Source organism: Plectrocnemia conspersa, unplaced genomic scaffold (genome assembly GCF_051122295.1).
Source record: "Plectrocnemia conspersa isolate PC_06_02 unplaced genomic scaffold, ASM5112229v1 ptg000006l, whole genome shotgun sequence".
In the NCBI taxonomy this organism is placed as follows: Eukaryota; Metazoa; Arthropoda; class Insecta; order Trichoptera; family Polycentropodidae; genus Plectrocnemia; species Plectrocnemia conspersa.
In genome coordinates this window covers 5654598-5671338 of record NW_028277170.1, presented here as the reverse complement: position 1 = coordinate 5671338, position 16741 = coordinate 5654598, and the positions used below count along the sequence as shown (strand labels likewise).

The following is a 16741-nucleotide window of genomic DNA, read 5'->3' as shown; positions in this document are numbered from 1 at the left end:
AAAATATAAATATTGGCGTGCTCCATTCGATGATTGAAAACAATGATTTAGTTTATTTGTATTACGTTGTGTTATTAAATATATATATTTAAAGATATATATGTATATACTATATGTAGTATATAGAAAGAAAGCTACATAAGCAGCCAATATTTGGGAGTGTTTGAGATAAATCTGGTGAGGAATTAAATAATTGTGCATTTTCATTAAGCCAAATAGCGTGTTTATTATAATAAACATTTGTGTCTTGTGAATGAATACAATATAGACAGGGTGGCTCAAAAACAAACGATTTTTAAATGGCCAATAACTCTAATTCACTGTTTTATTGTAATAAATTATTGATAATTAATTTATTTTATAGTTAAAAACAATTCATGAGAGACCAGTTTTAAATAAATCGTTTTTTTGGGCGACCTTGTATATATATATTATACATATGTATGTATTTATATATATAAATAATATATATATAAATATATATAAATTAATATATATATATTGAAAAGAACGAATTAAATTTAAAATAATGTGGCTTTAAAGTAAAATAAAGTAAATGAAAAATACTTTCTCTCTGAGAAAGTTACGGGGGCCACACGGGAGTTGCCACCGAGAGAATGTTTTTAAATTAAAAAAAAACATGACTAAGCTATTTACTTGTATACTATTGAAAGCTTTTCATTTTTAATTAGTTTTAAATAAGTTTTTTAACAAAGAATATTTGTAATTCTAGTTAATATGATCTATGGATAATTATGCCTGATTTTTATTATTTATCCAATAACATATGCACACGTACCTAGTGTACTGAGTATCACTTTGAAAGGAACACTCTCTCGGCGTATGTCCCTGTGAAATAATGTCTGGTTGTGAATAACTTGTGAAAAATTTGCATACCATACACACCCATACCCACGCACGCACATGTGTATGCAAACATTAGAATTGTCAGTTTTTTAATCAAAAATATTGCATGATGCGAGAATTACCTAATTAACTCATATAAGGGCTAATACAATAGACACTACTAACTTGTAATACACACTACTGTAGATTTATTCATCTCAAATTAGAATCTATAAAATAAATAAGTATAATTTATCATGTTATTAATACCCCCTTTATATTTTGATTATTAACTTAAAATAATATATTTCTGTTTTATTAATATACATTTTATTTTTGTGCCATATTGTTGTGCAACCCTCTTTTTATATTTTTTTATAGAACAGTGATTGAAAAGCCAAGTTTTTAATTAAGGAGACTTTTGTTACATTTCGAGGTTAGATAAATATAGTCGTTTATTTTAACTCATAAATTTAATTCAGAAAATGTTATATTTAGTAAATTATTCGAACAAATTCTATAACTATAAAAATACTCGAACTAATTATCCGAGAATTGGTCTAAAAATATAATGAGCTAGATAATTTTAGAGAGTATCCTTTTAAAAATAATTTAAATATAAATTTGTTTGCAATTTTACAAAAAAATTGGGTGAGAAATCTGTTTTATTAAATTATAAAAAAACTAATCTCAATTAAAACTATTTATAATATGAAAATAATCATTTATTATTTTGTATTTAATAGAATGAATACATATGTATATACTTTTTATTTTCAGTACATAGCATACTTGAATTTTTTAGCTTTAATTTTTAGTGATAAAAATAAATTGTATGTATAAAAATATTTAATAAAATTGTGCTTAGCAAATATATTTATAGCAAGTAATGCTCATAGAAGAATCTTACATAGAAGTTTTTAACAGTAGAATTTTATTATATAATGCATATGAAAGACTTAATAAAAACTGACAATCTTAATATCGTACTATACACATATGTTTATACATTTATATATGTATTATATATAAAATCATGTAAAAGTGTATTCAAAATGAGTAAAATCTGTGATAGAATTGTAAATATATATAATATAGAAATAAATAAATAATATAATATATATTTATATATAATTATTATATAGATTATATATACTCATGAACAGTAATTGCTTCCTTGAAATTGGCACTCCACTTCCAGCCATACTGGTTCGAAATGGAAACAAGAAACAAAAAGCAAAATCGATTCATATCTCCATAAAGAGGATAGGGAAAGAGTAGTGACATTTTTATTTCTGATCGGGGACAATTAATCAGTAAGCCCTAGTGTAAATTTTGAAGGATCAACGGTCGAATTTATGAAAAAGCAAAACAGCAAAATAACATCAAAACTTCAATCAAAGGTAGCTCTACCCTTGCTTGCTATTTTGAGGCCTTTTTATGAAATTTAATCTGCATTATTTAATTTTAATATATGTGCTTAGATAGTTTCAATTTATCAGATGCTATTAGGAATTTTCCGATTTATTTTTGGTTATTAATGATTAATAATATATACACACAATTTTTATTTAGTTTTAAAAATGTTAAATTTAAATTTATTATGAAATGCTGATTGATAATTCATACTAATATAGACCGTCGTTTTTAATTAATGATTTTTATATTATTATAAATTTACCTTTGCTTAAATATTATTAAAAGTTTTAACAAAATAAAGTATTTAAAATAATGCTACTCAAATATCATATATATATATATTTTAAAACGTATTTTCAATTCAATTTGATGTTTTGAGTAGCATAATTTTTTTGATATAATTATTACAATATATTAAATAATACTATTAAGATTTTATAGAAATGTATTATTTAAAATATTTTGAAAGTGTACTTTGGAGTATGTGTCAAAAAAAGAAGGAAGCAAATTATACAAAATAATGATAAAAAAAAGAAAATAACAGGTATACATAATGTTAATTGGATCAATTTAAAATAAGGAAATGATGTATAAGCGGTAATCTTTAACTCAAATTATATAATTTTTTTCAAAAGTAATTATGTCACTAAATACAAATTCACTAATTAATAATTATGACATGCAAATAAGGAATAAATTTATAACAAACGTGGAAAAATTTATATAGTTTAATTTATGAGGAAACTTCAAAGCTAATCAAATTAATTTAATTTAAAAAATATAAACTTTTCCCAAAAATACATTTGATTTTTATTTTCCAAAATTACAAATTCCTGATTGCTCTCATATAATATTCGTACGATATATACCATAAAGATATTACGTCATTCTTATAATTAATATATACTTGACGGGGAATTAAAATTATATATAATAAAAATCATGCAAAAACCAAATATTTTGATACAAATTATCGTTTATAATATAATATGGTATGTATAATAAAAAATAACGTTTTAATTATGTTTTTGTAACAGTTGCAAATGTGTTCAGTCGATAATGCTATGCATGACAATAGTTCCATTTATTGAAATCAACCTAATATAAAAACTGAATAAACCCACCTGCAACTATGTGATGAAAGTAAAGAAAATAAGCTAAAAAGTAATATATTATATATACATATAAATGTGAAAAACTAAATGATCATAAACAAATCTAACTTATATCACGCATTAACTCTTACTCCATATTTCTTAATATAAAATATATCAATTATTATCACAAACACAAGTTATACACCAGCTCACATTCATCAAGCCTTTTATAACAAAAAATAGCAATATTAAGTCACACGAAAAGGAGATTTTGACCAAACTTTTATACAGTTAAATTAAATTTTAATATGTATGAATTTTATTTTTAAAAAAATATTTTAATACCATTTATTATTAAAAACATGAAATAATAAAAAAACTCCCACTAAGCTAAGTGATCGATCGATCATATTTTGTATTCATTTAAAATCTATCCATCTATAAAAAAATATTGCTCATTAATCATAATCTTATCAAAATTAAAATAATTCCAAATAATTTTTTATACGCCATTGTAAATAAAAAAAAACTTTATTAAAAATTTAGTCAAAATCTAGAGCAGCGTTGTCCAAACTATATTTCTGTAGTTCAAAATAATACTCTGATAGTGCTAGCAATTTATAATTTATTTTATTAAACATAAGAATTTTTTTACATACGAGGGAAAGTCAAATAAAAACATTAAAAGTGTGATTTTAAAAGAAGTTTAAAACACCGTTCAGCAGTGTTTTATATAGTTTGAAGAGTGGCTGATATATGTCAGTATATGCCAAGATAGTAGTCTGAAAAATTTGATGATTTATGTATCATATTTTTTTTAGTATTCCAAAAATAATGAAAGACGTTGGGGCTGTTATTTGAGAGATAAGGGCCACGCAGTATCTTACAATTCATTTGCATCTGTGCTATAGTTTTTTATATTCAATTTGTCCATTAAGGTAATTGTTTTATATTTTTTGCGTCCCCTAGATCGTTTTTTCTGTATATATAAATGCATATAAAAGTTTTTGAGCACCTACTTATTATTCAGAGTCCAAGTTCTTGAATGCATAGAATGCCATGTTTCGGACTAATATGCGTATAATATTATTTACACGCAAATACCATTAGGTAAGGATTACTATACAGCTTGCAAAATATCACGAATAATACAGCTCCCTTGCAAATAATCACTGTGCTTGTTTGAGTCAATAGACCTCACGGTGTAAATGAGGACCGTGCTTTTTCATTAAAAATAAAAATTGCTACATACTTCTCCATGGAGGGAGAGTCCATCTAGAGTGTAATGGGAGAGTTATGGCTTTTTAACTACTGCTTTTGACTGACCTTAAGCACGTAATATGCGTTACTCGAGATCAAAGAGCCCTACGCAACCCGCCACAACCATAGATGATATTTTCGGGCTTTAAGAAGTTCTGCAAGGCCTTAGAATCCCACTCTGGCGAAAGCCCTAGAGTAATACTAATCTGTTACAGTTAAGATGATGCCGTGTAAAACGAAATCAAATTTATTCATTTTCAAACATCGTCTCTATAGAGATTAGATTTGCCAAATTAATAAAAAGGACTTATGGAGGCATCTGAACATCAGAAATCACATGACACAGATGCTCATGGATTAGAATTTATCTCAAAATGATAGGTAAGAACCATTGCAATGAAACAGTCGATGAGTCGATAAGAACCGTAATTAAAGAAGTGTGTCAAGAGAGTTTATGCCATGCATAATGATGACAAAGGGAGTGGAATAGCAGTGCAGAAAATGAGAGGCGGAAGCTTTTGTTTAGCAGCCCCTTGAAGAAATGCGTTCTAGGCAATCACTGAACTAAGCTTGATGTCTTTTTAAGGTTTCCTCCCCTCGTTAACAAAAATGCAACTGTGGCGTTAGGTCAGTAGCAGTATTTTCGACCAGTATCATCGATACAAAAGGAACATCGTCGAGTAACAGTAAGCTAAACAGCTTTACTTCTGATGATGAGTCATGTATAAGCACATAACATATTTTCTGAATATATTTACATGAGTATACATGCACTGGAAAACTTATATTGATCACTAAAAAAATAAAAAATATGTTTTTTTTGACTTGCTCTTGTATAATATGACATATAAAAAAATAGTTATCTTTATTAAATTAAAAAATCATTGCAACAATATTGTAGGCATTTTGTTTACATTATTTAAAGGGGGTTAAATGCAAAAACGCTTCTATACGCTTTATAGATGCTTGCATCATCTACCACTAGATGGTAAGAGACTTAAATTGTATCAGTAACAATTACCACAATATTTATATATGAGATTTGAAATCTACAACATAGTATTTAATAAATATATACCAGTCAAGAATAACAGATGTTTAATATCATTATACATAAAAATTAGCTTATGCTTCGACAATCCAACCAATGACTATATATTTTTAGTCCAACAGCTATTAGTTTTCATACGCTTCTGCATTTAACATTTAGTCCCTTCATCGTGATTTATTAGTTTGAAACTCATGTGCCATTAATTGGTTTAAATTATTAAATTAAAAAAAATATGTTGTCAAACTGGTTTAGTTTGGAAAACGCTGATTTAAAGAATTATGATCACAAACATATACATAAAATAATCGTGTGAATGATATTAAATAAAAATAAAATATATACAACCGGTCGATACTATGTGATGGAGCTTTGTAGTAATGAAACATGATTTTTTCTTATTAATTAATTTAACCATCCCAATTTAACTAATCTGTTAATATTAATAAATAAAGATATGCGGCTATATAATATTCAATAGATAATATTATAAAAGTTTAAAGAAAAATTGTTTAATTGTACTTAATGTATTCAATCTATCGTAATAAAAATGGTAAATATGCCGATATTATTATATTAGTATCAGTGATCGACTCAAACCAATCTATTAGTATATTTTATTTTCTAAATTAAGACATGTATTTTTTACCTTGCTATGAGCGGCAGGGTTTACGTCATGCGTGTGACCTTCAGCCAATCCCGAAGACCCGGGAGACATCCGGCCGCTTTCGCAAGGAAGACGTTGTTCCTGAACACTGGCCAATCTATAATGTTTTTTTTTTAATTTTTTTTAAAACGTGTGTACGAACCCATTTTGCCTTTAGAATAAAATATTGATAATATATATATGATATTGATGATATTTGGCTTCTTAAAAATTCACATAGAATAAAATTTCTCACGGCCGAACAGCGGTTGTATTAGTTTGTGTGTGTTTAACGATGAATGTAAACGTTTATTTTTCTTTATGTTTCATCGTAATGATAAACATAAATGTAAAACATCGAAACGTTTGGCACATCCAAATTGAATTTTGATGTTGAAAAGCTTTGGAAATTGTCTTAATATATTATAAACGAGCTTTTTTACCAAACAGGATTCAATTTGCATATGCTTTCTATTTATATTGTAAAATTTGTTATTAATACCTTTTCAGTGTGACGAGAGTGCCGGTGAGTTTTTTGCATCGACGGAGAGCCATCTCAAGCCGTTCAGGTTCTTCTTTTAAGAATTTTTCTTGTCTTACAACCTAAAGTAATAGCGTAAATAAAATATTATTATTGTAAACATGAGTAGTTTTTAACATTCTTCTCTTACACTGTATAAAATTTTGCTGTTATTTTTGTCACAAGGTTAAGTTATTCGCTTTATTCCGTTCAAGTATTATTTATTAAAATATTTAATTAAAGTCAAAGCAAAATGAAAATATATGATAACTAGTATATATTATGATAGATTATTGTAAAAATGTAATTCATTCATTTTATTTATAGGCTACTTTAAAATATGTCACGTGTACTTTATTTATTATTGTGGATATTATTTAACGATCAAATTAAATTTTTTTTAAATATATGTAGCAAAAAAATCAAGTTAAACCTTAGAAAAATAATGTATGTATATAAAAAACAATTATTGTAGCACTAGAATAAAAATAATATATTTTTTAATTCACTATATATGGACTATGTAATTAATACAGATAGATCATGTCATAGCACGAGTCAGCTCCAAATGTTTATATTTATGAATATAAAGATATTTTTGGAATTCACTGATCTCTAACCTAATAATATTGTTATTTAATTGCATATAATAATATATAATAACCTTTTCCATTTCATTGCTCAATAAATTTTTAATCCCTTCGTGTAACGCTGGAAATCTGACTTTAAGATCGGCTACCGTTTTGCTACTCTTCGACAAAACCAGAGCCATCTTTTCTACATCCAGCATGTTGACACGAGTTTTCCTGAAACATAAACTATTATTAGTAATGTATATTTTATTGATTAACTATGCTAAAATTATGTTTTTATTAATTATTATAGTCCTGGAATATAATGACTAGAGAAAAATTAATGATGAATAATAATATTCAGCGTGTCATGCGGATGTGGGATAGGCAAAGGAGCGTCAGTCGTGTATGACGTCTAAATCTTTGGGCGGTAAAATCATCATAAGAAACTTAAGCCTTAAATATTAATTATTAAGCGAATGCTACAAATTCGAAGTCGTAAAATAACACCGCCATGTGGAAGCCGTAAAACTTCCAGGAAGAAAATTATTTTCAATGAAGTTCATAAGGCAAATAACTTTCCATTTCTTTTACTTGTACTACAGAGTGCTCACATTTTTCAAATGACTCAAATTATAAGATTTTATTTATTTATTTATTTTTATTAAATATTATGTTGTAACATAATGCGTTACAATGCGTTACAACGGGAAAATCTGTACCAACTTGGTAGGTCAATCAGACATATTGAATACCTACAGCTGAAGCCTGATTTTTTTTAATAACAGCGCATTTTTATAAATAAAAATTCGAGTGCTGTTGCTGGGGTTCGAACCCACAACCACAGAGTTACTAGTCTGAGACGTTACGGACTTCGCTATTATGTAAAGCTTACAGGGGAGGGACTGGCATAAGAAATTCATGCTTTACCCGGGTGCAGTCTATAGAGGAATTTGGAACATGGTTATGATATAGAGCAGTGGTTCCCAAAGTGGTCCCTATGGACCCCCAGGGGTCCTCGGGATCATTCAGGGGGTCCGTGGCAAATTAAAATTGATTTGGGGGTCCTTGAACAACGTCAGGGGGTCCCCGCAAGGTTTAATATAAAATAAAAAAATTGTGACTCATTTTTATTATAATGGAAGGGTAAATAAATAACAATGAATAAAAAAATTCACAAGAGTTGTTATTTGCTAAATGTTTGCAAACTGATACGAAAGGTGAAACGTTATTTACTGAATTAAAAAGATTTTTTGATGTAAAAGCTATACCCTTGACTAATATCATCTCCGTTGCTACTGACGGTGCTACAGCAATGGTAGGACGACACCGAGGCTTTCTGGCATACTTAAAACAAGCTATTCCGAATGTATTATCGGTACATTGTTTCATTCATCGACATCATTTGGTCGCAAAAAACCTTAGTGAACGTTTGCATGAATCACTACATTATGTCATTAGAGCAGTTAATAAACTCAAAAGGAATGCTTTAAATGAGAGATTATTTGCTCAACTTTGTTTGAAAAATGATGATGACTTATGACTATAATCGTTTACTACTTAGCACAGAAGTACGTTGGTTATCTAAAAGTGCATGTTTGGATCGCTTCTATTCGCACTTTGACTCAGTGTTGGAATTCCTGGAGAGTAAAGACAATGATTTGCTCTCACAATTTAAATATCTCAAAAAATTACATCGCTTATATGACTGATTTATTTGCCAGATTTAACGAGACTAATTTGAAACTACAAAGTAACACATTAAATTTAATCAGAACTAAAAGTGTAATATCTGCATTTGTTGCAAAACTTTTGCTGTACAAACAAAACTTAGAAAGATGAAAATATTCTGTTTCCAAATCTTTTAAAATTGCAAAATAAATATGAAGATTTGTTTGCTTATTGTCAATACTTAACGGCGCTTCATTCGGACCTTAACCAAAGATTTGAAGACATTCTTCACTTGGATATTCCCGACTGGGTGTTGAACCCTTTTGCAAGTAGTCAAACTCAGATGAATACATACTAATACAGGAGCAACTTATTGAATTATCCACAAAATAGAAGCTGAAACCAATGTTTAAACAAGGATACGACAACGTTCTGGTTACAAAAACGGATCCTAATTTTATATCCAGCATTATGGGTTATTGTACAGAGCTGCTAATTTCTTTTCCGTCTTCTTATTTGGTAGAACGTGGATTCAGTGCTCTTATGAGCCTCATCACAAAAAAAAGAAACCGACTAGAAATTAGTACTTGTGGGGATTAGCGGTTGCTACTCACAAACATTAAGCCGGACATAAACACACTCATAACATGCCATCAGGTTCATCCAAGTCATTAAATTTTTTTTTGTATTTTAAAACAAAATTTATAATTTTAATAAGTTCTTCTTCAACAAAATGTTTTATTTATATTTTATTTTTACGTCACCATTTACCATTCAAGACATCAAAGTTAAATTTGTAATTTTTCTATTATGCATTTATGTAGTTTTTCACCCAGGGTCCGTAGGAAAGTTTTGAGTATGAAAAGGGGTCCGTGGGCCAAAAGAGTTTGGGAATCACTGATATAGAGGAACAGGACTTTTAAGAATTGCTATAATAAAATTATTCTGTTCCTTAAACATATATATTTTGTGATCACTGGGAATGTAAAATAATAAAAAAAAATCTTCTAAATACACTGCCAAGTTATAATTAGACTTTAGGCAAGCAATATATTCACCTATTAATAACATTTCCACGCAGTTGTTCAACAGTAGCTTCTAAATCAGTCAAGTCAACCTCCAACTTCAACATTTCCTGCTTATACATCTCCTCTTCACGAGCTAATCGAATCTAAGCAGAAAAATACATTCATTAAACACTCCGTTGAATACTTAGCTAAATTGTTTAAAAATCAATATTACAGATTCCTCGTGTAAGCTCACATCTCCTCCACCGTTAGTGACTGTCCGAAACTTTGTGAACATTTCGCAGATCAGCTCTCGCACTGCATGCGTTTGAGCCAAAGATACCCTGCGTAAATTACGCATCTGAAGAAATATACAATTCGTTTTAGTTTAAAATATGTCATAGTACAAAATAATATATTACATACGTTACATTAAACTATTTCACACCTTTGCAACTATGTGATTATTATTCTAAATATATGACATACCTACACGCATATGCAACAATCTATAATAAAAGGTAAAGCAGAAAGACATGATATTTTTTATATGAGCTCGCAGATCGTTTTATTTTGAAGCATGGTAGTCCCTATACTGTTTTAATATATTTTTTTTTGCCCTATAGAAAAAAAATGTCGAGGCCAAGAATTAAAAAAAAGAATTTGCTGTATTTCATGATGGTTTTGCTCAACAAGGAATTACAAATGCTTCAAAAATACCATAGGTGGTTTACAAAAATATTAGCGGTTAAAGGACAACCCTTAATCAAAAAGAACCTTGAAATTAGATGATCAGGCTATGAAGTCGCTAGTCTAATCAGATCCTCGTAAAATAATTAAAAAAATATTGATAGAACTTAGCTATCATCGATCAACCGCAAAAGATCAACTTAAATATTTATTATAATCCATATATATTCTTTGTATACAATCTAAGAATTTGATTTTGCAATTTTTTTATAGCTAGTTAATCACATAACATAGGTCCTGCATATAACATAGACACTCTCCAACCTATTTTCGACTTTTTGTCCTCTTAATATGAATGTTATTTGCTAGAGAAATATAGTTAACACCCCTCTAAACCCAATTTTTAAATACATAAATAAGGAAACAAGATTATTTTTTTTAATGAGATATAATAATAACCGATTTATTTGCGTTTATTAATTTAAAAAGCAACACTGGGTAAATCAAACCTCTGATTTATCATATAATTTAATATTATTTCTTCGCTGAACATTTTTTTTTGATATCGAGTTATAAGATTTAATATAAAAAACTTTGCAAGCATGTCATATAAAAATAAAATATATATAGTTGCTTATTTAGATAAATAAATACTTACATCCATTCTGAATTCATCGCATTTCTTCCTCATCAGCTTGAGCTGGTTTAAGTATTCGGCCGTTGGCAACATCACCATTTGTGGATTACCAGGAACAACGACTCCGCTTTGCATTGCTAAAGCTTTAGGTTTTGGAGGCGGTATTGGCTTCAATCTTTCACGCTCTGCATCAAAACAAAAAACAGATTACGAAAGTCCAACATTAAATTTCAAAATATCATATAAAGACATTCAACAACTTTCTCTAAATAATAACAACAACAAAAATTATCTACAACACGTAAGGTTTAAAAAATATTTGTCAAGTGGTTGTCGTTTTATTTAACTTTAATTATATTTTCTAAATGCTTTTGGTTGATGGGGTATAATTTTGCTTTAATTATTGACTGAAACGAGGAGTGTTTTTTTGAAGGATTGATACAGCAATCAAAACATTCTGAATCTGGTGAAAATATATAATTTTTTGCTTACAGGATTAAAATAAACAACATTAAAAACAGAAAGCAGAAAACCAAGATATTTTAAATTATTCATATTATTTTTGTTGATAGAGGTCCTAAGTTCTATAGGGTCAAATAACAGACTTCTCTGTAGGGGATTCAATCAGCAGTGATAAGCATTGAGAGAGATTAAGGAGAGATATTGGACAGTTTATAGTTCGAAACAAAATTCAACGAAGCACTTCAAAGGAAAAAAAGGAATAAATTAAATTAAAGGAAATTTATACTTAATAACATTATAATTGAGAGGGTGTGGCATATTCGGGTAGTTGGGTAAACGACAAAATGTACCCTTATGAAGAGATTACAGTCCGCATCGAAATTGCTAGAAACCAGTTTTTAAAATTTAAAACTGGTCTCACAAACAAGCACTTACTTCAGACCTGAATTAAATTCGTAAAGTGCTATATATATTATACGGATGCGAAACCTGGACAATAATAGACTTAAAGGGTTTAAAATTTGGCTTTATTAGTGTATGTTAAAACATGGACTAAATGAGTCTCCAAGGAATTTTGGAGGTCCAAAATATGAGATTTTTCATAGCTCAATAATGGGAAAAATTTACGATAAAAAGTGGATCGGAAGAAAAAAGATTTCTTGGTTGCGAACATACGTCTATGGATGGGGATAACAGGCGAAGAAGTATTTCGAGCAGTCAAGGACCGTGATGGATACTTATCAACAAAGTGGTCGCCAACGTTTTTTATGTTGGCAACACTGTAAGTCAGCTGTCATAAGTTAATAAATTTGACACTTTGATCACTGGTGTTCAAGGTTTCAAATGCTTTCAAGTGATTCGTCGGCGTTATCAGCTCTTGGGCTTTTCTCATGGCTCTTTTTGGCACATCCGTATAAAATTCAGATAATACAAGAACTGGAGCCCTCTTATTTTCTCATATTTTTTTGTGGGGTTACAAGTTTAAGATATCCTACTGTGAGTCATTATGCTTAGAGCCAGTTTCTTAAACCTATGCATATAATTTTTTTATAAGTTTTTCGTCGTTTATATATTAGATGTGCTAGTAATCTTTTAATATCATATATATTCACCATGAATTCTTCGATTAAACATTTCACCAGATTTCAGCAGTTTTTCAACAGCAACGAAATGTATAGAATGTATTAGAATAGACATTTATATACATTACCTACTATTTTATATCACTATTCGGAACAGAATGTGACGATAAGAATATTTAGTTCATGCAACACCTTTCTTAGTCATGCAACGAAAAAGTTTTGCAATTTAAGTAAGACCTTTAACACATAGTGATATTTTTAGAGAGAAAAAATATTTATAAAGAGAAGACATATTTATAAACATTGATCAACAAAATTGTGGCTTACCGACGTAATATCTTTTTTTGGTTTGCATACTTGTTTAAATCAAGGTTTTCACATTTGTAAATTATAACTTCACACTTGTTATATATGTGAGAATACATAAACTATACTGTCAAATAACTCATTTAAAATAAACCCACCAACCCAATTTAGAAAATATTATAAAAAAAAAATGTTTTTGCTGTTGTTGTTGTTTAGTAACCTTGAGAAGACATCCTCGGTAGAGTGGAGGATTTAATAGCCGGCTTTGGTGGCTTTGAATCGGCTGAAAAATAATAAAAATATACATATTTAGTACAATTGAAATTAAAATTATTACATAGGCATATGTATATACTGATACAGTAAATTGGTAATATATTTTTCGAGACGCTTGTCACTTGGTGATAAAATGTCTTAAAATAATCAAACAATGTAAACACGTAGTACTTATAGAAGCATCGATAATAAATGTAAAACAATATTTTTACCATAAAGATATAAATAATTATATAAAGTGGTTAAATAAATGATCAGTTACATATTCACAAAATAATACTATTTATCTTATTTCTAGTAATCCTAAAATACTAGGTAATAAGCTTAGTTTTTTTTTGATATTTATAAATTTAAGACTGCAACACGTTATTGTTGTCTGATTAATTTTAAACATTGAAGGACTTGTAAAATATTTAGGGTCGTATAAACAAGTTAAGAAAATTAGACGAGCGTCATTTATTTATTCAAAAAGCTGACATAAAAGTTATTTAGCTCTGATTACACCGTACAACAAGATCTTTTTAGTAAAGTTGTTATAACTTAAATCTTACATAGAATTAGCTTTTCACAAAAAGATTGAAATTAAAATTATCAAATTATGATCTCTGTATCATATTTAATCATAATCATTAATTAAAATGCAATTTGAACTAATTTTGAAAATTAATAATTTTACAGATTAAAAAAATAATATATAGTAATGTCTCTGTACTGTGATATTATCAAATATACTTAAATAATAGCATCATTGTCTTAATTGATGCTTTATTTACCTGAGTGCTGAGGAGAATGCTGTTTCGGGGAATTCATGTCTGGCGGTTCATCACTGAACGACACCGACTTTTCGAACGACACAGATTTATCTGTAATTCAATAAGAACATGTTAATCTCACAATAGTACATATATAGGTATAAATTTGAAAACATAGACGTGTATATTATCCATTTCGACAACATCCGTAAGTTCTTCTCACAAAGAAATAATCAAATCAAAATTCAGATTCGATACAAATAAAATATGTTACGCGACAGATATTGTCTTCATCGATTTAATACACAAAGCGTTCATCTAATTTCGCATGACCGATACAGAAATAATATTTGCGAACGAATAAAGCGATCCAACATGTTAGTTTATTAGATGAGACACTAATTTATAACTCATTTACCGGTCCAAGGTTAAAATGTGCTTTTTCGTTAGGATGATATTAGGAAATTGTGATTTTTGTGTGTAAATATAATACATAATGACACAGGTTTTATTGGGCTATAACCTTATTCATCTAAGTACCGCAAATTTTGATACAAAAAAAATCATTGCCAAAAATAATTATTATAGCCAATAAACCCTTCATTGTAAAAATAACTATTAACGTGATTTTTGAAAGAATCGAATCAAAATTTTGAAAAATCTAAATAAAATGCATTTAAAATTAAATTTTCAACCAATTCGGTCCGAAGTGCAAAATTAGTACTCTAGCATGCTTTAAATGTTAGTGAAGCAATTGCGTTGCGTAATCGTAAACGGTAAAATAATCTCGTGAACAATGAATGTTAATTATTTTATCGTCTAAGTACACTTTTCATTTCACATAATGGTTAAACACGATACCAAAAATATTCCACAAGACGAAAAAAACCAATTCTTATAAACGCTCAAAAAAAAATTATTTTAGTGTAAGTCACATCGAGTGAATGAAAATTGTTATCACTACAATACACCAGTGGATCTTGATATATCAATCATATATAATAAAAATTATACGATATTAATATAACCAATGATCGAAAAATATTAGGGTTGTTTTATTTTGTAAACAATTTTTATTCACGGCCCAGCAGTATTAATAAACAACGATCGAGGATAAATATATAAATTTAGTAACATGAAATAGTTATTAGTTAAAATATTTTTTATTTGCAAAATAATATTATTCCTTAGTATTGATTTATTTATTATATTTGTAAAAAGCATATACCCAGATATAGATAAATAATTATTCTAATAATGAATTTGAGGAATTTTATTTTTATCTTATATTTGTTTCTCTTTAATTTAAAAGAATGTTTTATAATAATAATTAAAAAAATAAACTTTTAACACAATATAATATAAATTATATTAAGGTATTTTTAATTAAAACCATAAACTCTTAAAGGTATAATTTAAATTAAATTTTCAAAATTTTATTGTAGTTTTGTATGAACTAATCAAATAAAAAAATATATATATTTATATAAGGCATAAGTTTTTTCTTAGCTTAATATAATATAACAATTAAATTAAATTTAAATATTTGTAAAACTGATGTTATAACATGGATCGAGTCTCTACAAATTATAAATTAGTCATAAAAATATTAAGATTTGAAGAATATAACAAAATAACTGTTCTAAGACTGATTTTAAATTAGCTTATTGTATATTAGAATAGAAAGTTTATCTTAACCATTTAATAACACATTAACATCAGATCAGTTCATCGGAAAAATACCTAAAATTTTCATCAGTGTATGTAAATTGAAACTGAATATAAAAGCATGCATTAGAGTTTGTGGTTTTCATATAAAATTAATAAATTAAGAAAATATATAATAAAATAAAACTAATGCGAGCATGCATATGTTATATACGTGAGTATATACATAAGTATAGATATAAGATGTGAATATAAATATAAATACGTATTGTATTTTTGATTAGAAACTATGAAGAAGCGCACACATGATAAATACGAGTAAGGAGTATTATAAAAATATATATATTGTAAAAAATACGATAGTTAAAAATAATAATACCAATATATTGTATATATAAAAAGGGGACCACTTACGATATCTACCTTTTCCTAATTTGGGGGGTCGCTCAGTGCGCAGAAAGGGATCCGTAGATTCTACGCACGAGTTAAGAAGTATTAAATGAATTTATGTTTTAGTGCAATACAATATAAATATAAACGAAAGTATATAATAATAATAATAATAAAATTAAACATAACATAAGTTTTATAACGAACGAATGCATATTAAGAGTTGCGGGGGATAATATAATAAGAATACTAATAAAATTAATCACCAAAGACATATTTATATCTATTATAGTAAGAGAATACTTCTGACTAGCTTACATAGAAGTAGTAAATCTGAATCTGATTTGCACTTAAAAAGCAATGGTAACGTTTGTAATACGCATTCTGTTTTG

At 27.8% G+C, this 16741-nt stretch overlaps 1 protein-coding gene across 26 annotated transcripts in view; it reads right to left on the bottom strand.

The window, feature by feature from the left end:
* The window catches only part of LOC148234084 (coiled-coil domain-containing protein AGAP005037), a 278647-nt gene that overhangs the window by 5573 nt on the left and 256333 nt on the right, over nt 1–16741 (bottom strand). For 17 of the 26 annotated variants that reach the window (XM_088187296.1, XM_088187304.1, XM_088187298.1 and 14 more), the window contains 9 exons: nt 16374–16433; nt 14313–14402; nt 13484–13546; nt 11435–11598; nt 10322–10447; nt 10138–10250; nt 7501–7642; nt 6819–6919; nt 6320–6434 (listed from right to left, as the gene is read on the bottom strand). In XM_088187296.1, the coding sequence (XP_088043422.1) occupies nt 6320–6434; nt 6819–6919; nt 7501–7642; nt 10138–10250; nt 10322–10447; nt 11435–11598; nt 13484–13546; nt 14313–14402; nt 16374–16433 (974 nt within the window). Of the gene's footprint in view, nt 1–6319; nt 6435–6818; nt 6920–7500; nt 7643–10137; nt 10251–10321; nt 10448–11434; nt 11599–13483; nt 13547–14312; nt 14403–16373; nt 16434–16741 lie in introns of those variants that run through there. The other 9 variants (XM_088187300.1, XM_088187301.1, XM_088187310.1 and 6 more) reach the window with 4 other exon arrangements.